This window comes from Scomber scombrus, chromosome 17 (genome assembly GCF_963691925.1).
Source record: "Scomber scombrus chromosome 17, fScoSco1.1, whole genome shotgun sequence".
Lineage (NCBI taxonomy): Eukaryota > Metazoa > Chordata > Actinopteri > Scombriformes > Scombridae > Scomber > Scomber scombrus.
In genome coordinates, this window is record NC_084986.1 from 2,641,862 (window position 1) to 2,666,333 (window position 24,472).

At 39.3% G+C, this 24,472-nt stretch overlaps 3 protein-coding genes across 3 annotated transcripts in view; 1 reads left to right on the forward strand and 2 right to left on the reverse strand.

The window, feature by feature from the left end:
• cad (carbamoyl-phosphate synthetase 2, aspartate transcarbamylase, and dihydroorotase) overlaps window positions 1-2,979 on the forward strand; it is a 41,273-nt gene extending 38,294 nt beyond the window's left edge. Inside the window, 2 exon segments of the mRNA XM_062436799.1 lie at window positions 276-370; window positions 1,975-2,979. Coding sequence (XP_062292783.1) covers window positions 276-370; window positions 1,975-2,074 — 195 coding nt within the window. The 3' untranslated portion in view covers window positions 2,075-2,979.
• A 707-nt stretch (window positions 2,980-3,686) lies between these two features.
• LOC133998010 (NLR family CARD domain-containing protein 3-like) lies at window positions 3,687-10,418 on the reverse strand (the record flags this gene model as incomplete). Its single annotated transcript, XM_062437748.1, is given in 10 exon segments — window positions 3,687-3,770; window positions 3,772-4,286; window positions 4,522-4,568; window positions 6,256-6,429; window positions 6,980-7,153; window positions 7,253-9,047; window positions 9,318-9,546; window positions 9,729-9,807; window positions 10,087-10,200; window positions 10,333-10,418. Coding segments are annotated over 10 exon segments (3,297 nt in total), but the record flags the coding sequence as incomplete, so codon positions are not given.
• Window positions 10,419-14,312: 3,894 nt separating this feature from the next.
• LOC133998011 (uncharacterized) overlaps window positions 14,313-24,472 on the reverse strand; it is a 63,487-nt gene continuing 53,327 nt past the window's right edge. The window contains exons 21-22 of the mRNA XM_062437749.1: window positions 21,829-21,850; window positions 14,313-14,905 (exon numbers count right to left, since the gene is read on the reverse strand). Of these exons, the coding sequence (XP_062293733.1) occupies window positions 14,313-14,905; window positions 21,829-21,850 (615 nt within the window). The remainder of the gene's footprint in view (window positions 14,906-21,828; window positions 21,851-24,472) is intronic.

Here is a 24,472-nt window from a genome sequence, read left to right on the forward strand (position 1 = left end):
TGATGTACATTTCTTAAATTTAAAGGCTGTTTTTTAGCTGTTCTATTATTTTCAAATCACCTTTTTAAACTACGAGCTTTTAGGCTGCAACCAATCAGCTCCCTTTAAACAATCTACAGACACTGAATAATACAATCAGCCAATCAGAGAAGCTCATCTGCAGCCAATTACACACAGAGTTACCATTGGTGGCATGTTCAGAGAGACACAGTTCACACAAAGTTCACTATACGATCTCCCTCTTAATTAACTCTTGATGTGTGTTTGTGTCTCAGTGTTTCGGACAGTTCATCCTCACTCCTCACATCATGACTGTGGCCAAGAAGAAGATGGTGGTCATGCATCCGCTGCCCAGAGTCAACGAGATCAGGTACAAAGACACAAAACATCATCACAGAATTTAGTGAAACTTTAATGAAACTTAGAAAAGACTCATCAGCACATATCTGCTGGCTGTAAACAGTTAAAGTTATACCTACAGGCCCATTTGTGGCTAATCAAGAAGAAGCTAATGAAGGCTTGAACGCTGCTCTGAGTTCACAGTGTTGTCTGATTGTGACAATAATCGCAGTAATAGCTGGAGGTATTGATACCATCAGGATGTTTTACTGCAGTATACCAACACATCTCTACTTTAAATATACTTTATATTCCATAACTGATCTATTCCAAAAGTATATTAGTACTGCAGCGTTGTTGTTCAGATACTAAGGACATCATGCATTAGTTGAAACCAGGTAGGGAGTTCCGGTCCTCTGAAATGAGGCCAACGTGGAAGTAACTTAAACCTGCATTCTATCAAAAGGCCACCAGGGGGCGACCGTTTTGGTGTCAAAAGGACTTCCGTCTCTATACAAGTCAATGGAGAATTCACCAACTTCTCACTTGATTTCTAACCTCAGTAAACGTTTTCAAAATGTGTTTATGGTCTCAATCGCTAGTTTAAAGCCTTCTTCAATGTAGTATGATGTTCATTTGGGACATTTTGGCCTCCCTGATTTTATATTTGACGATAAAGAAGGGTATGCATTAGGGCGTGGCTACGTCGTGATTGACAGGTTGATTGGTTCACAGGTTCAGGAGGGCGCCTCTTGCTCCTCCTGATGCCCATATAAGTAGAATCCCTGTTTTTATTTTTCCCAGCATGCACCTGAAATTTTCAAAATGGCGCAGCTCAAATCCGAAACTATTGGCCTCCGAGCAGCAGTCCACAAACCAATGGGTGACGTCAAAGATGTTACATCCATTTCTTATATACAGTCTATGGTTGAAACCAGGCGGGGATTTCCGGTCCTCTGAAATGAGGCCAACGTAGAAGTAACTTAAAACTGCATTCTATCAAAAGGCCACCAGGGGGCGACCGTTTTGGTGTCAAAAGGACTTCCGTCTCTATACAAGTCAATGGAGAATTCACCAACTTCTCACTTGATTTCTAACCTCAGTAAACGTTTTCAAAATGTGTTTATGGTCTCAATCGCTAGTTTAAAGCCTTCTTCAATGCAGTATGATGTTCATTTGGGACATTTTGGCCTCCCTGATTTTATATTTGACGATAAAGCAGGGTATGCATTAGGGCGTGGCTACGTCGTGATTGACAGGTTGATTGATTCACAGGTTCAGGAGGGCGGACAGATGGACTGCAGGAAATAGCCGTGAACTTGTTTCACACATAGGTTTACCTCGAATTTTGGGAGCTAACTTGGTTAGCATCACCAGGTTGCCGGTGTAGACTGTGGTAGATCCAGCCCTCGCAACCTCCCCCGCTCTGTCCTCTTGCTCCTCCTGATGCCCATTTTCAGTTTTTCCCGACATGCACCTGAAATTTTCAAGATGGCGCTGCTCAGATCCGATACTATTGGCCTCCGAGAAGCAGTCCACAAACCAATGGGTGACGTCACGTCTGTTACGTCCGTTATATATACAGTCTATGGTTGAAACTGATCTTTCTTTTTTCCATTTTTTCTTTTCTTTCAGTGCGGAGGTCGATTCGGACCCGAGAGCCGCATATTTCCGTCAGGCAGAGAACGGCATGTACATCCGAATGGCCCTGCTGGCCACCGTACTGGGAAGATAGATACATGTGACTTCCTCTTTGTAGCACAGATGGTCAAATTGTTAAGAGTAATAAGTTTTAGATGCTGCATGTTCTTTCTAAAAAAAATAACCCAATCCACAGTGGAGTCCTTGGAGGAGTGTTACATATAGTACAGTTACACATAAAGACTTTAAAGTGTATAAAATGAACAAGTTGGAACATGGTATTACTTTGTTCAGGTTATACATCTATTTGTTTATCTTCTGATCCTTTACTCACCTGCAAACCTGGATTTTAATGTGTATAAAACACAATAGTTTCTTCCATTGAACTGCTGCTTCACTAAGAATAGTTTAGATGGTTTATTTTGGGACCTATACATTTTGTCTTGTCTCTTTTTTTAAAATGGTTAACTGAGGATCACTGAGGAGAAAAAGGCATTGAAAAGTATGATGATGTTAGTTGATGAAATAAATCTGTTACTAGCTGGTTAAAAAAGCTGCAGCAAAGGCAGTTTTTTGTTTCTTTTTATCTGCTCAACTTTAGGTGAATTTAAAGGGACCAACCAGGATGTTAAAAAGGGAGAAAAGAGGGAATGACTGCTACTGGGGGTCACACTGCCACCTGCTGGGGTTTAAGGGGTTTTCTCTATTCTGACCAACAATGATACCAGTTCTTCTTCTTCTTATTGTTTTTCTATAATGATCCTTTGCTTGAACGTGTAGCATTAACTGACAACAGAAACGCACAAATGTTCTTCATCTTTAAACGTGCTGTTTGATGGTTTAGGAGTCATCGCTTTAACTGTTAGTGGTTTCTTACACTGTAGCAGTTTAGAGGCAAAACTTCTTTTTTTTTATATCTAAATGGGAATTGATGACAGTGATATGTTGGTGGTGAATGATCTTTGTATTATGTGGAGCAATAAATAATAAAAAACACAGTTTTCCCTTTTGCAGTCGATGTTGTCCTTTAATTTCCAACACATGAAGACACCAAATGTGGCAAATCTGATTTTAATAAAGTCAGTAACTAGAATAACTGGCATAAATTTTTATTTTAGTGACAATTCCTTGTACCTGATTCAGAAACATATGACCTTTCTTATGATGCAAATAATTCTTATACACAAATTCATAAAAGATATAAGGCTGCCTGAAGCCATAACCTCCCTACCACCTATAAATGAAGAGCGTAAAAAATAAAACCCTGTTAAACAGGGAAATAAAATACAATGTTAGAGCATTGGTTAAATTTACATTTGCATAAATTCTCAGAAAAAGAAGTACAAGAGTTGAAGCATGTGATTTTAAAAAAATAAAAAAAAAGGTTTACTATTAATGCTGCATTCAAGAACAGTCAGTAAAATCAAAACAACAGTGTGTATCATGGAAGACTTAAAGTTTTTTGAAGAAATGTGATAAAATTACAATAAACAAAAATTGTCACTTGTGGAAAGTAACTAAGTACATTTACTGTAACTGCACTTAAATTAGGTTGCATTTTAAGTTCACTCAATCTCGAATATAGAAACACAGTCAGTGATCCAAATGAAACCAGAGTGAAACCTCGTCCACCATCAACATTTAAACACAGGAAGCTGCTGTCACTTCCTGTTTCTATTCAATGGTGAACAGAGTGAACAGTGATTTCAGCATCTGTCTTCAGTCAGCAGTGTGACTGTTTGTCTCCACAGGAGGAGACTCTCCCTCAGACAGAGGACACACAGATACTGAGGAACCATAAGACTGGAACCTAAATCCAGGATACAGAGGTTCAGTGAATGTGGTGTTGAAGGTGTGGAGATGGATCAGTGTGTCAGAGGAGACTCTGTAGAAGGACAGAGTGCCAGCAGGACAGTCCACATACACTCCTACTCTGTTAGAGACTGAGGAGAAGGAGAAGGAGGAAGAGGAGGATGTTTTTATCTTATTGTGACGGACAGAGTAACCATGAACATCAGAGCACTCCAGACTCCATGACTGATCATTAAATCCAAACCTGCTGTCATAACCTTTCCTTCTGATTCCTCTGTAACTCACTGATATATTAACTCTTCTTCTCCACTCGACCTCCCAGTAACAGCGACCAGTCAGAACATTTCTACACAGCAGCTGTTTCCAGTAATCAAATCTGTCTGGATGATAAGGATATGACCGATACTCTCTCACACATGTCACCTTCTTGTTGTTGTCAGACAGTTTGAGTTTTCTGTGTACTGTGTTTGTGTCCGGCGTGAGTTCACAGAAATCTGATGAAGAGAAGAAGAAACAACACAGCAGCAGTTTATCATCTGACACACCTGATGGATTTTTTCTCTGTTTAACTTTTGATCTGTTGTTCATTTTTAATGACACATTTAATGATGACACATTTTTTCAGTAATGTTTTAATGAATAAATACCACAAAGACCAACTTTGTATTTAAAGAGAAACTGACTGTTTTGCTGTTTAGTTGTTATGAATCAAATTAAATTCACACTTACACTTCTTCAGACCAGGTTTTAACCTGTGCTCTCCACCATGATCCATCCTGGAGGGAGAATGAGAAGAAATGCAGCAATAAGACAGCAAAACATTTTAATGCAATTTATATCCATCTGCTCATTGTTCTCACAAAAAGAAGAAAGAACGAAAGAAGAAGAATCCCAAAAATAATGAAAAAGTAAACTTATTAATGTCTCTATGTGACTGTAAGTTTCATTGTGTTATATTTATATAACAGGGCTCTCAGGTTTCATGAAAAGTTTGTAGTGACATTACATCTTTTGAGGCCAAGTATATCCAGGTATGGATAGCACTGTTATTAGATATGAAGCCTGTTACCTCTGCCAGAGAGTTGGCAGAGATTATATTCTGGTCTGTCTGTTTACCATAATAAAAGTCATCATCATAATCTCGTTTTAAATTTTGTAACACAAAGGTAATCAGGAAAAATAAAGATATAGAGTACTGTGCAAAAGTCTTAGGCCACCACCATCATACAAACAGAAAATACAGGAAATATATACACAAAATGTAACATGAATTATTAAATATTATTATTGAGTAAGGCTCCATTTCATTTATGTTAAAGAGAGCCAGGTTCCTGCTATTACTCAAGTATAAGGGGAGGTTTGAATACTTACACACTTTAGCCTAAAGAAGCTGTTTTCTTTTCTGTTTTTTAATACAGCATACACATTTCCTGTATTTTTGGGTTGTATTCTAATAAAGAGACTGAGTAATAATTATATATGATCATTATAGCATTGCTAAAACAACTAATCTAATGACTAAAGACTTGTCAGAGAGGACTACGTGTCTTCGGCCCCCATTGTCTGTAATTATCAGGAAAATCTGTCAAATTCAGTTAGGGTAGGGCAGTATCGGTATCGTATGGAATTGAAAAAGTTTGGTATCCTCCATCTCTAGTCCAAAAACAAGTTCCGGTCTAACTGGCTCAGCTGAAATGAGCAGATTAATGGTGTTGCACGTTTTATCAGCTGATGTCATGAAACGTCAATTGTAAGTCGCTACTCAGATGTTTCTCAGAAGCCATGGAGAGAAAGCACGAAGCAGATTTAGAAAAAAACATGATAATTATACTACTGACGCTGCAGTTTCTCTCCTTCAACTTATATTACTTAACTATCATATAGTTCAGACAATATAACTACTTAACTATATAAAACTATATAACTACTAATTACTATATAATATAGTTCAGTGAATACCTTAACTATCTAATAAACACTCACTGGACTCTTTATTAGGAACCCCTCTGCAATCTAATGCAATCCAATACAACAGTTCTGCTTTAGATTATACATTTATGAAGTTTATATATTTCCAGTTTTTGTTGACAAAAAGGTGATGATTCTATGTTTATTACTGAGTGATGGTGGTTTATTAGGGTGCATTATATTGAATGGTGTTCCTAATATTTTGACCACCCCATTAACATACATGAGGAGAAACCGCAGTACGTTGCCTTGGTGACATCGCTTGGTGGTAGCGAATAGACCAAGTAACATGACAACAAATTATCTTTTCATGTGACAGCAGATTTAGTAAAAGGAGGTAACTGTATTTATGTTGGTCTTTGCCAGCTGTTACAGCATGCATGCTAGGGAACGTAAATGCATTATATGTGAATCCACTGCTGTATCATTGATATCGTGATATGACATGATATACTTAAGTTGTTCACCTGAGAGTGTCCATCTGTCTGTTCATACCTGAGAGTCTCCAGTCTCCAGTGTGGATCCTCCAGTCCAGCAGACAGCAGCTTCTCTCCGGAGTCTCCTGGATGATTGTAGCTCAGGTCCAGCTCTCTCAGATGGGAGGGGTTGGAGTTCAGAGCTGAGGCCAGAGAAGCACAGCCTTTCTCTGTGATCAGACACCCTGACAGACTGGAAATATAAAAAAGTTGATAACACAATGTTTGTAATCATATAAGTACCAGAATCCTACAGAAGCAGAATAATTGAAAATAATCTGAATGTAACACAGCAACTGTCAACTGTATCAACTGTATAAAAAGTCAGAATCAGATGTATTGTCATTGTTCAAGACAACAAAATGATAGATGATGTATCCGGACCTGAGAGTTTCCAGTGTACAGTGTGGACTCTCCAATCCAGCAGACAACTGCTTCACCCCTGAATCCTGCAGGTCGTTGTCACTCAGGTCCAGCTCTCTCAGACTAGAGGACTGGGACCTCAGAGCTGAGGCCAGAGGAGCACAGCCTTTCTCTGTGATCAGACATCCTAACAGACTGGAAATATAAAAAGGTTGATAACACAATGTTTTTAATCATATAAGTACCAGAATCCTACTGATGTGCAGAATAATTGACATTGATCTGAATGTAAAAAGCAACTGTCAACTGTATCAACTGTCTAAAATGTCAAAATCAACTTTATTGTCATTGTTCATTACAATAAAATGATGTATCCGGACCTGAGGCTTTCCAGTGTACAGTGTGGACTCTCCAGTCCAGCAGACAACTGCTTCACTCCTGAATCCTTCAGGTTGTTGTCACTCAGGTCCAGCTCTCTCAGACTAGAGGACTGGGAGCTGAGAGTAGAAGACAGGGCTGCACAGCTTCTCTCTGAGAGGTTACAGCCACTCAGCCTGAAAAAAAGATTAGTAAAAAACACAAAATGTTTCATGTTTCATATTTAAAAGTAAACATTTTAAATTGTTCATATATTCACTTCTTCATTCACTTACAGAGCTTTATTTGAAGCTGTGATCACTGGCAGCAGCCTCAGAAGTGCCTCCTCTGTAGCAGAGTATTTCTTCAGGTCAAACATGTCCAGATCTTTTTCTGATGACAGTAAGATGAAGACCAGAGCTGACCACTGAGCAGGAGACAGTTTATCTGTGGAGAGACTTCCTGATCTCAGATACTGTTGGATCTCCTTCACTAGAGAATGATCATTCAGTTCATTCAGACAGTGGAACAGATTGATGCTTCTCTCTGCAGACATATTCTCACTGATTTTCTTCTTGATGTACTCAATTGTTTTCTCATTGGTTTGTGAGCTACTTCCTTTCTGTGTCAGCAGGCCTCGTAGGAGAGTCTGATTGGTCTGCAGTGAAAGACCCAAGAGGAAGCGGAGGAACAAGTCCAGGTGTCCATTTGGACTCTTTAAGGCCTCATCCACAGCACTCTGGTAGAAACGTTTTGATTTGCCTCTGAACACATCAGACCACGATGTTGTTTGTTCTCCTGCCAGCAGATTGACTCCAGACTTGATGAATGTCAGATGGACATGAAGAGCAGCCAGAAACTCCTGAACACTCAGATGGACGAAGCAGAACACCTTGTCCTGGTACAGACCTCTCTCCTCTTTAAAGACCTGTGTGAACACTCCTGAGTACACTGAGGCTGCTCTGATATCGATGCCACACTCTGTCAGGTCTGATTCATAGAAGATCAGGTTGCCTTTAAGCAGCTGCTCAAAAGCAAGTTTTCCCAGAGACTCAATCATCTTCCTGCTCTCTGGACTCCAGTGTGGCTCTGTCTGAGCTCTTCCATCATACTTGACGTTCTTCAGTTTGGACTGAACCACCAGGAAGTGGATGTACATCTCAGTCAGGGTCTTGGGCAGCTTTCCTCCCTCTCTGCTTTTCAACACATCCTCCAGAACTGTAGCAGTGATCCAGCAGAAGACTGGGATGTGGCACATGATGTGGAGGCTTCGTGATGTCTTGATGTGGGAGATGATGGTGTTGACCTGCTCCTTAGCTCTGAATCTCTTCCTGAAGTACTCATCCTTCTGTGGGTCAGTGAACCCTCTGACCTCTGTCACCATGCTGACACACTCAGGAGGGATCTGATTGGCTGCTGCAGGTCGTGTGGTTATCCAGAGGCGAGCAGAGGGAAGCAGTTTCCCCCTGATGAGGTTTGTCAGCAGCACATCCACTGAGGTGGACTCTGTAACATCAGTCAGGATCACATTGTTAAGGAAGTCCAGAGGAAGTCGACACTCATCCAGACCGTCAAAGATGAGCACAACCTGGAACTCTTCAAACCTGCAGATTCCTGCTTCTTTGGTTTCAGTAAAGAAGTGATGAACAAGTTCCACCAAGCTGTACTTTTTCTCTTTCACCACATTCAGCTCTCTGAAAGTGAATGGAAATGTGAAGTGTATGTCCTGGTTGGCTTTGTCTTCGGCCCAGTCCAGAGTGAACTTCTGTGTTAAGACTGTTTTCCCAATGCCAGCCACTCCCTTTGTCATCACTGTTCTGATTGGTTCATCTCTTTGAGGTGAGGCTTTAAAGATGTCTTCTTGTCTGATTGTTGTTTCTGGTCTGTCTGGTTTCCTGAATGCTGTTTCAATCTGTCTGACCTCGTGTTCATCATTGACCTCTGCAGTCCCTCCCTCTGTGATGTAGAGCGGTGTGTAAATCTGATTCAGAAGGGTTGGGTTTCCTGCTTTAGCGATCCCCTCAAACACACACTGGAACTTCTTCTGCAGGCTAGACTTGAGTTTATATCGGCATTCTGCAGCACCAGTTCCTGAATGAACAAACAACAAATTAAATCAATCAGATGATTTTACAGTTAATTGGTAAAATGTACTGCAGATGTATATATTTTTCTCCACTATGAAATCTATTCAGCTCATCAGTTATAGATAAACAGTTTCTGACTGTTTTCAGCTCAGAAGAATTCATAGATCTGATGCAGATGTGTGCATCATATTAACAGCAGAGTTTGAAATATAAACCTCTCTCATGTTGCCTCCATTTCCTCTCCATCATGTTAAATCTTTTAAAATCCTCTTACTGCTCTGCAGACGGTCAGCCAGCTCCTCCTGCTTCATTCTCCTCAGGAAGTGCAGTGTGATCTTCAGAAATGCCTCTCTGCTGCTCCTCCTCTGCTCTTCCCCCTCACCATCCAACACCTCCTCATCCTCACTCTGACTCTCTAAGCATTCTGGGTAATCTGGACTCAGACCCTTCTGCATCTTCTTCAGCTCATTCGTCACAAACCTGCTGATGTTCTCCTCCAGCAGCTGGAACAGAATAAAATGTAAATTTAACTGGTAGAAGTCAACATCAGATCATCTGTGACAGACTGAACAGCTGCTGGTCTACAGAGATCAGCATGGAGACTGTTAGGACCAGAATGGTAGTTTAGTATTTAGTCTGTGGCTGTTGTAGTTAGCAGTAGTAGCTGGGCTTTACATTTACACACCATAAATATGGAGTCCAGGTGTGTTTGATGCTGCTGGACAGACGGACCACTGAGAACCTCTGAGCTCTGCTGATGAACTCTGTGAAGAAAAGATGAAGTTTCAGAATAAATAATGACATGTTAACGGTAAAACACTCAGCTGTTCTGTCTGACCTATGATCATTCGTCTCTGTAAAGACTTTGTACATTTGTTTAAAAACTGTTGTACAGATAAAGTTTGTGGTTTTTAGAAAAGTGTTTGTAAGAGGAGTGTGTGTGTTTGTATTCATGAGGACATTGTGTGTAAAAACAGTTTCAGTCAATTAAACTTGTTCTTATGAGAATTGGATAATAACAGACAGACATTTTACAGTCTGACCTCTGATCAGCAGACTGATGTCTATGTTTGAAGTCAATAACTCCACCCATAGACCGGTCACTCTTCATGGACACACAGCTGGGTTCAGGAGAATCTGGTCTCTGCTGATGGATCCTGAAAAAACTGATGAATTAATAACAGCTTCAAATCTCTGGATAAAATGCTGCTGAAAAATGTTAACATTTTAATGCCGATAACATACTGTATGAGTTAATAAGAGGAAAGCTATAACGACTCTTTTCTGACCTCTGATCAGCAGATTGATGTCCATGTTTGAAGTGAATAAATCGACCCATAGACCAGTCACTTTTCATGGACACACAGCTGGGTTCAGGAGAATCTGGTCTCTGCTGATGGATCCTGATGGAAACAGAGAAGTGATAAAACAAGTGTAACTACAGTGTTGATCCTAAAGATTGTGTGTTTTGTTGGACGAAAGCTACGACACATCATGTGTTTCTACATAAACCTGCAGTTATAAACTGATCCACACAGCTACAACAAACTGTGATGGAATACAATCTAAACATTAACACTGAGTAAACTCACATATTAAAATATAGACTAAGATTTGTGAATTTGTGCTCAGATTTTATTTGTGTGACATAATGTGTTGAGATTTGAGCTGGAATAGGCTGCTGCTCCTGAGAACACATATAGGGAAAAAGATGATGGATGGATGCTGAGATCTGTGAATGTGTCACATGATTTGAAGAACTGTGGTAAGTTTAAATGTTCTTACAGTCTCTCAAACCAGAATCCAGCTGTTTATGGGTTTTAAGTCTGGGTTTGATATTTGTACTGAGATCTGCAAATGTGAGACTAATTAATTAAAAAGAGTCAATAGTAAAGAATCAATGAAGTGATCATGACAAAGACATCACACCTCTTCTCAAGAGAAATGGAGAGAAACAGATAAAAATATTTAATATTCTGACCTCTGATCAGCAGACTGATGTCCATGTTTGAAGTTAATATAATCATACATAGACCGGTCACTCTTCATGGACACACAGCTGGGTTCAGGGGAATCTGGTCTCTGCTGATGGATCCTGATGGAAACAGAGAAGTGATAAAACAAGTGTAACTACAGTGTTGATCCTGAAGATTGTGTGTTTTGTTGCACGACATCTACCACACATCAGCTGTTCTTTGAAGTTAATATAATCATACATAGACTGGTCACTCTTCATGGACACACAGCTGGGTCCAGGTCCAGGTTTAAGTCCAGGTTCAGGTCCAGCAGAGTCTGGTCTGTGCTGCTGCTCTGGGCTTCAATAAAACACACACAGAGCTTTGAGTGTGAATAATGATGGTGGAGTGATGTGAGTGGAGAACAGTGATGGACAGTTAGAGATCTTCATCTCACCTCTGAGCTTTGGTCTGGATGTCATGTTCCCCACACAGAGAGCTTTTAGAGGGAGGGACTCCCTCCTCTCTGTCCTCACTCTGATCCATAGCAGAGAAACACCTTCACACAGACACAACAACATTCATTACAACCAGCTGCACATCACACAGACATACTGCTGTCTATCACACTGTCATTCTTTATACTACCACCAGATGGCGCCACCATTAGCCATTACTTTGATTTCCACTGTAGTTACATGTTTAAGAAACTATATTAAATATATTCCTTTTTCAGCTGTGTGCCAGAAAGAAGAAAATACTCACCAGGTGAATTCAAATCCACATGTGGTCACAGAGTGGTTCTACCTTCACCTGTAGAGGAAACACAGAGAGAAGCTGCAGCTGATTCTCCTTCATCATCAATCTGAGGACGCTGTCACACTATCTAAACTTCACAGTCAAAGTCCAAAAGCATCAAGATGATAATGATAATGATTAAAGCAGTGAAGCTTGCAGCAGAGTTCAGCTCCAAACACACATGAGGAAGCTGCCAAGACTCTCTGTGAGGACATTAAACAATCTGACAGATTTCACTGGAAACATCATGTTTTTTGATAATAGACATGATTTGATCTCTTTATGATTATCATCTATTATCCTGCTTCCTGATGTTTGAAGAGATTAAATCCAACAGTGAATTTATCCAGTAAGTGTTATTATGTGTGTCTCACAGTGTGATGGAGCTAAAGCCTTTCTGCTGCACAACTGCTGCACTAATGTTTGTTTTAATGCACAACTCAGAAGGTGAGTTTTGCTCCTTAAAATAAACATTTTAATGGAAATGAGCCATTAACCCCGCCCCCCTCCTCCTACATGAATAACAGGGATGTATTGCTCCACTTGCTGCGCTGACCAGACGCCTGTTAGTTCCGTTTTTTCCGCGTGATACTTTTTCAAAAGAAACACACAAACCGAAGTTAGAATAACTTTCTAAAAGAAACGTTAACTTCATAATTCACCTTAAAATGATAAGAAATGTCAAAAAGTTGTGTTTCAATTACATTTTAAGGCATAAAATTCAGTTAATCGGATTCATGACGTGTTTTAGGACACCGGAAACATAGAAATACATTTAATAAATCAACATAACTGATCACTTTAACTTCCGTCTCTACTGTTGTCAGGTCATTTTAACAGCTGCTGACACAAACGTGATGAAAACTGTTGGTTACGTTACCTTTAAGATGAAGAAAATCATCTGAATCAAGTTGATGAGTGACGGTGAAAATAATCCGCAGCTTCAAGCACGAAACCGAACAAAAGAGGAACAAAACATGTAACTGAAGGAGGAGATTTAAAAATCTTTATTTAACCAGGAAATGTCTTGGGATTTATATTTTTCCAATATTTCAGATGGAAATATTGTACTTTCTACTCCACTACATTTATTTGACAGCTTTAGTTACTTTTCCGATGAAGATTGGTCACAATGGATAATATAACAAGCTTTTAAAATACAACACATTGTTAAAGATAACATACGTTGATGTTAATGATTGAAATTGTAATAAGTAAGTAAGTAATATATTATATAAGTAATAAGTTTTAGATGCTGCATGTTCTTTCTTAAAAATAATACAATCCACAGTTGAGTCCTTTAAAGAGTATAAAATTACTTTTTCAGGTTAGACATCTTTTACTTTATCTTCTGATCCTTTACTCACCTGCAAACCTGGATTTTAATGTGTATAAAACACAATAGTTTCTTCCATTGAACTGCTGCTTCACTAAGAATAGTTTAGATGGTTTATTTTGGGACCAATACATTTTGTCTTGTCTCTTTTTTTTTAAATGGTTAACTGAGGATCACTGAGGAGAAAAAGACATTGAAAAGTATGATGATGTTAGTTGATGAAATAAATCTGTTACTAGCTGGTTAAAAAAGCTGCAGCAAAGGCAGTTTTTTGTTTCTTTTTATCTGCTCAACTTTAGGTGAATTTAAAGGGACCAACCAGGATGTTAAAAAGGGAGAAAAGAGGGAATGACTGCTACTGGGGGTCACACTGCCACCTGCTGGGGTTTAAGGGGTTTTCTCTATTCTGACCAACAATGATACCAGTTCTTCTTCTTCTTATTGTGTTTTCTATAATGATCCTTTGCTTGAACGTGTAGCATTAACTGACAACAGAAACGCACAAATGTTCTTCATCTTTAAACGTGCTGTTTGATGGTTTAGGAGTCATCGCTTTAACTGTTAGTGGTTTCTTACACTGTAGCAGTTTAGAGGCAAAACTTCTTCTTTTTTTAAATCTAAATGGGAATTGATGACAGTGAAATGTTGGTGGCGAATGATCTTTGTATTATGTGGAGCAATAAATAATAAAAAACACAATTTTCCCTTTTGCAGTCGATGTTGTCGTTTAATTTCCAACACATGAAGACACCAAATGCACTGGTTAAATTTACATTTGCATAAATTCTCAGAAAAAGAAGTACAAGAGTTGAAGCATGTGATTTTAAAAAAATAAAAAAAAGGTTTACTATTAATGCTGCATTCGAGAACAGTCAGTAAAATCAAAACAACAGTGTGTATCATGGAAGACTTAAAGTTTTTTGAAGAAATGTGATAAAATTACAATAAACAAAAATTGTCACTTGTGGAAAGTAACTAAGTACATTTACTGTAACTGCACTTAAATTAGGTTGCATTTTAAGTTCACTCAATCTCGAATATAGAAGCACAGTCAGTGATCCAAATGAAACCAGAGTGAAACCTCGTCCACCATCAACATTTAAACACAGGAAGCTGCTGTCACTTCCTGTTTCTATTGTTCACTGGTGAACAGAGTGAACAGTGATTTCAGCAGCTGTCTTCAGTCAGCAGTGTGACTGATTGTCTCCACAGGAGGAGACTCTCCCTCAGACAGAGGACATAAAGACACTGAGGAACCATAAGACTGGAACCTAAACCCAGGATACAGAGGTTCAGTGAATCTGGTGTTGAAGGTGTGGAGATGGATCAGTGTGTCAGAGGAGACTCTGTAGAAGGACAGAGTGCCAGCAGGACAGTTCACATACACTCCTACTCTGTTAGAGACAGAGGAGGAGGAGGAGCTGGAGGAGATGGATGTTTCTCTGTTATTGTGACAGACAGAGTAACCATTAACATCAGAGCAGATCAGACTCCAGGACTGATCATTAAATCCAAACCTGCTGTCATAACTGCCTTGTTTCCTGCTGATTCCTCTGTAACTCACTGATATATTAACTTTTCCTCTCCACTCGACCTCCCAGTAACAGCGACCAGTCAGAACATTTCTACACAGCAGCTGAGGCCAGTAATCAAATCTGTCTGGATGATCAGGATATGACTGACCCTCTGTCACAAGTGTCACCTTCCTGTTGTTGTCAGACAGTTTGAGGTAACTGTTTACAGTGTTTGTGTCCAGTGTGAGTTCACAGAAATCTGATGAAGAGAAGAAGAAACGACACAGCAGCAGTTTATCTTCTGACACACCTGATGGATTTATTCTCTGTTTAACTTCTCATCTGTTGTTATTATGTAACAACAGATGTTTTAATGAATAAATACCACAAAGACCAACTTTGTGTTTAAAGAGAAACTGACTGTTTGCTTTTTAGTTGTTATGAATTAAATTAAATCCACACTTACATCTCCTCACATCAGGCTTTAACCTGTGCTCTCCACCATGATCCATCCTGGAGGAAGAATGAGAAGAAATGCAGCAATAAGACACACATTTTAATGCAATTTATATCCATCTGCTCATTTGTTTGTTTTGTAATAATAATAATAATAATAATAATAATGATAATAACTACAATAATAATAACAATCATAATAATAATCAGGGCCCAAAATTCAGCACAATTGATACGGTGGCTGAGAAAGGTCACTGTACAGCAAACATCACAAAAAGAAGAAAGAACGAAAGAAGAAGAGTCCCAAAAATAATGAAAAAGTAAACTTATTAATGTCTCTATGTGACTGTAAGTTTCATTGTGTTATATTTATATAACAGGGCTCTCAGGTTTCATGAAAAGTTTGTAGTGAGATTACATCTGTTGAGGCCAAGTATATCAAGGTATGGATAGCACTGTTATTAGATATGAAGCCTGTTACCTCTGCCAGAGAGTTGGCAGAGATTATATTGTAGTCTGTCTGTTTACCATAATAAAAGTCATCATCATAATCTGGTTTTAAATTTTGTTACATAAAGGTAATCAGGAAAAATAAAGATATACAGTACTGTGCAAAAGTCTTAGGCCACCACCATCATACAAACAGAAAATACAGGAAATATGTACACAAAATGTAACATGAATTATTAAATATTATTATTGAGTAAGGCTCCATTTCATTTATGTTAAAGAGAGCCAGGTTCCTGCTATTACTCAAGTATAAGGGGAGGTCTGAATACTTACACACTTTAGCCTAAAGAAGCTGTTTTCTTTTCTGTTTTTTAATACAGCATACACATTTCCTGTATTTTTGGGTTGTATTCTAATAAAGAGACTGAGTAATAATTATATATGGTCATTAAAGCATTGCTAAAACAACTAATCTAATGACTAAAGACTTGTCAGAGAGGACTACGTGTCTTCGGCCCCCATTGTCTGTAATTATCAGGAAAATCTGTCAAATTCAGTTAGGGTAGTGCAGTATCGGTATTGTATGGAATTGAAAAAGTTTGGTATCCTCCATCTCTAGTCCAAAAACAAGTTCCGGTCTAACTGGCTCAGCTGAAATGAACAGATTAATGGTGTTGCACGTTTTATCAGCTGATGTCATGAAACGTCAATTTTAAATCACTACTCAGATGTTTCTCAGCAGCCATGGAGAGAAAGCACAAAGCAGATTTAGAAAAAAACGTGATAATTATACTACTGACGCTGCAGTTTCTCTCCTTCAACTTATATTACTTAACTATCATATAGTTCAGACAATATAACTACTTAACTATATAAAACTATATAACTACTAATTACTATATAATATAGTTCAGTGAATACCTTAACTATCTAATAAACACTCACTGGACTCTTTATTAGGAACCCCTCTGCAATCTAATGCAATCCAATACAACAGTTCTGCTTTAGATTATACATTATGAAGTTTATATATTTCCAGTTTTTGTTGACAAAAAGGTGATGATTCTATGTTTATTACTGAGTGATGGTGGTTTATTAGGGTGCATTATATTGAATGGTGTTCCTAATATTTTGACCACCCCATTAACATACATGAGGAGAAACCGCAGTACGTTGCCTTGGTGACATCGCTTGGTGGTAGCGAATAGACCAAGTAACATGACAACAAATTATCTTTTCATGTGACAGCAGATTTAGTAAAAGGAGGTAACTGTATTTATGTTGGTCTTTGCCAGCTGTTACAGCATGCATGCTAGGGAACGTAAATGCATTATATGTGAATCCACTGCTGTATCATTGATATCGTGATATGACATGATATGACATGATATACTTTCATCAAGTAAAAATGTTAACTGATATTATCGTGGACGGTATAATATGGCAGTAGGAAAGTAGTAAGTTACAAAGTTCATGATGCAAGTGAACTTCTTTATAATAAACAATAAACTCTGATGAGTTCAGGGACACCAGGAGATCATGAAAAATTAACAAAAGAATAATTTTAGATTGAAAGACTTTTTTCCCCCCAGAGGTTTCACTCACATCGCATGATCTTCAGACTGTTAGATCCATGATCAAGAATCAACTTTAATAATCAGCATCAAAGTTGTTCACCTGAGAGTGTCCATCTGTCTGTTCATACCTGAGAGTCTCCAGTCTCCAGTGTGGATCCTCCAGTCCAGCAGACAGCAGCTTCTCTCCGGAGTCTCCTGGATGATTGTAGCTCAGGTCCAGCTCTCTCAGATGGGAGGGGTTGGAGTTCAGAGCTGAGTCCAGAGAAGCACAGCCTTTCTCTGTGATCAGACACCCTGACAGACTGGAAATATAAAAAAGTTGATAACACAATGTTTGTAATCATATAAGTACCAGAATCCTACAGAAGCAGAATAATTGAAAATAATCTGAATGTAACACAGCAACTATCAACTGTATCAACTGTATAAAAAGTCAGAATCAGATGTATTGTCATTGTTCAAGACAACAAAATGATAGATGATGTATCCGGACCTGAGAGTTTCCAGTGTACAGTGTGGACTCTCCAATCCAGCAGACAACTGCTTCACCCCTGAATCCTGCAGGTCGTTGTCACTCAGGTCCAGCTCTCTCAGACTAGAGGACTGGGACCTCAGAGCTGAGGCCAAAGGAGCACAGCCTTTCTCTGTGATCAGACATCCTGACAGCCTGGAAATATAAAAAGGTTGAAAACACAATGTTTTTAATCATATAAGTACCAGAATCCTACTGATGTGCAGAATAATTGACATTGATCTGAATGTAAAAAGCAACTGTCAACTGTATCAACTGTCTAAAATGTCAAAATCAACTTTATTGTCATTGTTCATTACAATAAAATGATGTATCCGGACCTGAGGCTTTCCAGTGTACAGTGTGGACTCTCCAGTCCAGCAGACAACTGCTTCACTCCTGAATCCTTCAGGTTGTTGTCACTCAGGTCCAGCTCTCTCAGACTAGAGGACTGGGAGCTGAGAGTAGAAGACAGGGCTGCACAGCTTCTCTCTGAGAGGTTACAGCCACTCAGCCTGAAAAAAAGATTAGTAAAAAACACAAAATGTTTCATGTTTCATATTTAAAAGTAAACATTTTAAATTGTTCATATATTCACTTCTTCATTCACTTACAGAGCTTTATTTGAAGCTGTGATCACTGGCAGCAGCCTCAGAAGTGCCTCCTCTGTAGCAGAGTATTTCTTCAGGTCAAACATGTCCAGATCTTTTTCTGATGACAGTAAGATGAAGACCAGAGCTGACCACTGAGCAGGAGACAGTTTATCTGTGGAGAGACTTCCTGATCTCAGATACTGTTGGATCTCCTCCACTAGAGAATGATCATTCAGTTCATTCAGACAGTGGAACAGATTGATGCTTCTCTCTGCAGACATATTCTCACTGATTTTCTTCTTGATGTACTCAATTGTTTTCTCATTGGTTTGTGAGCTACTTCCTTTCTGTGTCAGCAGACCTCGTAGGAGAGTCTGATTGGTCTGCAGTGAAAGACCCAGGAGGAAGCGGAGGAACAAGTCCAGGTGTCCATTTGGACTCTTTAAGGCCTCATCCACAGCTCTCTGGTAGAAACGTTTTGATTTGCCTCTGAACACATCAGACCACGATGTTGTTTGTTCTCCTGCCAGCAGATTGACTCCAGACTTGATGAATGTCAGATGGACATGAAGAGCAGCCAGAAACTCCTGAACACTCAGATGGACGAAGCAGAACACCTTGTCCTGGTACAGACCTCTCTCCTCTTTAAAGACCTGTGTGAACACTCCTGAGTACACTGAGGCTGCTCTGATATCGATGCCACACTCTGTCAGGTCTGATTCATAGAAGATCAGGTTGCCTTTAAGCAGCTGCTCAAAAGCAAGTTTTCCCAGAGACTCAATCATCTTCCTGCTCTCTGGACTCCAGTGTGGCTCTGTCTGAGCTCTTCCATCATACTTGACGTTCTTCAGTTTGGACTGAACCACCAGGAAGTGGATGTACATCTCAGTCAGGGTCTTGGGCAGCTTTCCTCCCTCTCTGCTTTTCAACACATCCTCCAGAACTGTAGCAGTGATCCAGCAGAAGACTGGGATGTGGCACATGATGTGGAGGCTTCGTGATGTCTTGATGTGGGAGATGATGGTGTTGACCTGCTCCTTAGCTCTGAATCTCTTCCTGAAGTACTCATCCTTCTGTGGGTCAGTGAACCCTCTGACCTCTGTCACCATGCTGACACACTCAGGAGGGATCTGATTGGCTGCTGCAGGTCGTGTGGTTATCCAGAGGCGAGCAGAGGGAAGCAGTTTCCCCCTGATGAGGTTTGTCAGCAGCACATCCACTGAGGTGGACTCTGTAACATCAGTCAGGATCACATTGTTAAGGAAGTCCAGAGGAAGTCGACACTCATCCAGACCGTCAAAGATGAGCACAACCTGGAACTCTTCAAACCTGCAGATTCCTGCTTCTTTGGTTTCAGGAAAGAAGTGATGAACAAGTTCCACCAAGCTGTACTTTTTCTCTTTCACCACATTCAGCTCTCTGAAAGTGAATGGAAATGTGAAGTGTATGTCCTGGTTGGCTTTGTCTTCGGCCCAGTCCAGAGTGAACTTCTGTGTTAAGACTGTTTTCCCAATGCCAGCCACTCCCTTTGTCATCACTGTTCTGATTGGTTCATCTCTTTGAGGTGAGGCTTTAAAGATGTCTTCTTGTCTGATTGTTGTTTCTGGTCTGTCTGGTTTCCTGAATGCTGTTTCAATCTGTCTGACCTCGTGTTCATCATTGACCTCTGCAGTCCCTCCCTCTGTGATGTAGAGCGGTGTGTAAATCTGATTCAGAAGGGTTGGGTTTCCTGCTTTAGCGATCCCCTCAAACACACACTGGAACTTCTTCTGCAGGCTAGACTTGAGTTTATATCGGCATTCTGCAGCACCAGTTCCTGAATGAACAAACAACAAATTAAATCAATCAGATGATTTTACAGTTAATTGGTAAAATGTACTGCAGATGTATATATTTTTCTCCACTATGAAATCTATTCAGCTCATCAGTTATAGATAAACAGTTTCTGACTGTTTTCAGCTCAGAAGAATTCATAGATCTGATGCAGATGTGTGCATCATATTAACAGCAGAGTTTGAAATATAAACCTCTCTCATGTTGCCTCCATTTCCTCTCCATCATGTTAAATCTGTTAAAATCCTCTTACTGCTCTGCAGACGGTCAGCCAGCTCCTCCTGCTTAATTCTCCTCAGGAAGTGCAGTGTGATCTTCAGAAATGCCTCTCTGCTGCTCCTCCTCTGCTCTTCCCCCTCACCATCCAACACCTCCTCATCCTCACTCTGACTCTCTAAGCATTCTGGGTAATCTGGACTCAGACCCTTCTGCATCTTCTTCAGCTCATTCGTCACAAACCTGCTGATGTTCTCCTCCAGCAGCTGGAACAGAATAAAATGTAAATTTAACTGGTAGAAGTCAACATCAGATCATCAGTGACAGACTGAACAGCTGCTGGTCTACAGAGATCAGCATGGAGACTGTTAGGACCAGAATGGTAGTTTAGTATTTAGTCTGTGGCTGTTGTAGTTAGCAGTAGTAGCTGGGCTTTACATTTACACACCATAAATATGGAGTCCAGGTGTGTTTGATGCTGCTGGACAGACTGACCACTGAGAACCTCTGAGCTCTGCTGATGAACTCTGTGAAGAAAAGATGAAGTTTCAGAATAAATAATGACATGTTAACGGTAAAACACTCAGCTGTTCTGTCTGACCTCTGATCATTCGTCTCTGTAAAGACTTTGTACATTTGTTTAAAAACTGTTGTACAGATAAAGTTTGTGGTTTTTAGAAAAGTGTTTGTAAGAGGAGTGTGTGTGTTTGTATTCATGAGGACATTGTGTGTAAAAACAGTTTCAGTCAATTAAACTTGTTCTTATGAGAATTGGATAATAACAGACACACATTTTACAGTCTGACCTCTGATCAGCAGACTGATGTCTATGTTTGAAGTCAATAACTCCACCCATAGACCAGTCACTCTTCATGGACACACAGCTGGGTTCAGGAGAATCTGGTCTCTGCTGATGGATCCTGAAAAAACTGATGAATTAATAACAGCTTCAAATCTCTGGATAAAATGCTGCTGAAAAATGTTAACATTTTAATGCCGATAACATACTGTATGAGTTAATAAGAGGAAAGCTATAACGACTCTTTTCTGACCTCTGATCAGCAGATTGATGTCCATGTTTGAAGTGAATAAATCGACCCATAGACCAGTCACTTTTCATGGACACACAGCTGGGTTCAGGAGAATCTGGTCTCTGCTGATGGATCCTGATGGAAACAGAGAAGTGATAAAACAAGTGTAACTACAGTGTTGATCCTAAAGATTGTGTGTTTTGTTGGACGAAAGCTACGACACATCATGTGTTTCTACATAAACCTGCAGTTATAAACTGATCCACACAGCAACAACAAACTCTGATGGAATACAATCTAAACATTAACACTGAGTAAACTCACATATTAAAATATAGACTAAGATTTGTGAATTTGTGCTCAGATTTTATTTGTGTGACATAATGTGTTGAGATTTGAGCTGGAATAGGCTGCTGCTCCTGAGAACACATAAAGGTATAGATGATGGATGGATGCTGAGATCTGTGAATGTGTCACATGATTTGAAGAACTGTGGTAAGTTTAAATGTTCTTACAGTCTCTCAAACCAGAATCCAGCTGTTTATGGGTTTGATATTTGTACTGAGATCTGCAAATGTGAGACTAATTAATTAAAAAGAGTCAATAGTAAAGAATCAATGAAGTGATCACGACAAAGACATCACACCTCTTCTCAAGAGAAATGGAGAGAAACAGATAAAAATATTTAATATTCTGACCTCTGATCAGCAGACTGATGTCCATGTTTGAAGTTAATATAATCATACATAGACTGGTCACTCTTCATGGACACACAGCTGGGTTCAGGAGAATCTGGTCTCTGCTGATGGATCCTGGTGGAAACAGAGAAGTGATAAAACAAGTGTAACTACAGTGTTGATCCTGAAGATTGTGTGTTTTGTTGCACGACATCTACCACACATCAGCTGTTCTTTGAAGTTAATATAATCATACATAGACTGGTCACTCTTCATGGACACACAGCTGGGTCCAGGTCCAGGTTTAAGTCCAGGTTCAGGTCCAGCAGAGTCTGGTCTGTGCTGCTGCTCTGGGCTTCAATAAAACACACACAGAGCTTTGAGTGTGAATAATGATGGTGGAGTGATGTGAGTGGAGAACAGTGATGGACAGTTAGAGATCTTCATCTCACCTCTGAGCTTTGGTCTGGATGTCATGTTCCTCACACAGAGAGCTTTTAGAGGGAGGGACTCCCTCCTCTCTGTCCTCACTCTGATCCATAGCAGAGAAACACCTTCACACAAACACAACAACATTCATTACAACCAGCTGCACATCACACAGACACACTGCTGTCTATCACACTGTCATTCTTTATACTACCACCAGATGGCGCCACCATTAGCCATTACTTTGATTTCCACTGTAGTTACATGTTTAAGAAACTATTTTAAATATATTCATTTTTCAGTGTGTCAGAAAGAAGAAAATACTCACCAGGTGAATTCAGATCCACATGTGCTCACAGAGTGGTTCTACCTTCACCTGTAGAGGAAACACAGAGAGAAGCTGCAGCTGATTCTCCTTCATCATCAGTCCTTCATCATCAATCTGAGGACGGTGTCTCACTATCTAAACTTCACAGTCAAAGTCCAAAAGCATCAAGATGATAATGATAATGATTAAAGCAGTGAAGCTTGCAGCAGAGTTCAGCTCCAAACACACAGTAGGAACCTGCCAAGACTCTCTGTGAGGACATTAAACAATCTGACAGATTTCACTGGAAACATCATGTTTTTTGATAACAGACATGATTTGATCTCTTTATGATTATCATCTATTATCCTGCTTCCTGATGTTTGAAGACATTAAATCCAACAGTGAATTTATCCAGTAAGTGTTATTATGTGTGTCTCACAGTGTGATGGAGCTAAAGCCTTTCTGCTGCACAACTGCTGCACTAGTGACTATTTTTTAATGCACAACTCAGAAGGTGAGTTTTGCTCCTTAAAAGGACCATTTTAATGGAAATGAGCCATTAACCCCGCCCCCCTCCTCCTACATGAATAACAGGGATGTATTGCTCCACTTGCTGCGCTGACCAGACGCCTGTTAGTTCCGTTTTTTCCGCGTGATACTTTTTCAAAAAAACACACAAACCGAAGTTAGAAAAACTTTCTAAAAGAAACGTTAACTTCATAATTCACCTTAAAATGATAAGAAATGTCAAAAGTTGTGTTTCAATTACATTATAAAGCATAAAATTCAGTTAATCGGATTCATGACGTTTTTAGGACACCGGAAACCCAGAAATACATTTAATAAATCAACATAACTGATCACTTTAACTTCCGTCTCTACTGTTGTCAGGTCATTTTAACAGCCGCTGACACAATCATGATGAAAACTGTTGGTTACGTTACCTTTAGATGAAGAAAATCATCTGAATCAAGCTGATGAGTGACGGTGAAAATAATCCGCAGCTTCAAGCACGAAACCGAACAAAAGAGGAACAAAACATGTAACTGAAGGAGGAGATTTAAAAATCTTTATTTAACCAGGAAATGTCTTGGGATTTATATTTTTCCAATATTTCAGATGCAAATATTGTACTTTCTACTCCACTACATTTATTTGACAGCTTTAGTTACTTTTCCGATGAAGATTTGTCACAATGGATAATATAACAAGCTTTTAAAATACAACACATTGTTAAAGATAACATACGTTGATGTTAATGATTGAAATTGTAATAAATAAGTAAGTAATATATTATATAAGTAATAAGTTTTAGATGCTGCATGTTCTTTCTAAAAAATAATACAATCCACAGTGGAGTCCTTGGAGGAGCGTTACATATAGTACAGTTACACATAAAGACTTTAAAGTGTATAAAATGAACAAGTTGGAACATTATACATGTATTTGTTTATCTTCTGATCCTTTACTCACCTGCAAACCTGGATTTTAATGTGTATAAAACACAATAGTTTCTTCCATTGAACTGCTGCTTCACTAAGAATAGTTTAGATGGTTTATTTTGGGACCAATAAGTTTTGTCTTGTCTCTTTTTTTTAAAATGGTTAACTGAGGATCACTGAGGAGAAAAAGACATTGAAAAGTATGATGATGTAAGTTGATGAAATAAATCTGTTACTAGCTGGTTAAAAAAGCTGCAGCAAAGGCAGTTTTTTGTTTCTTTTTATCTGCTCAACTTTAGGT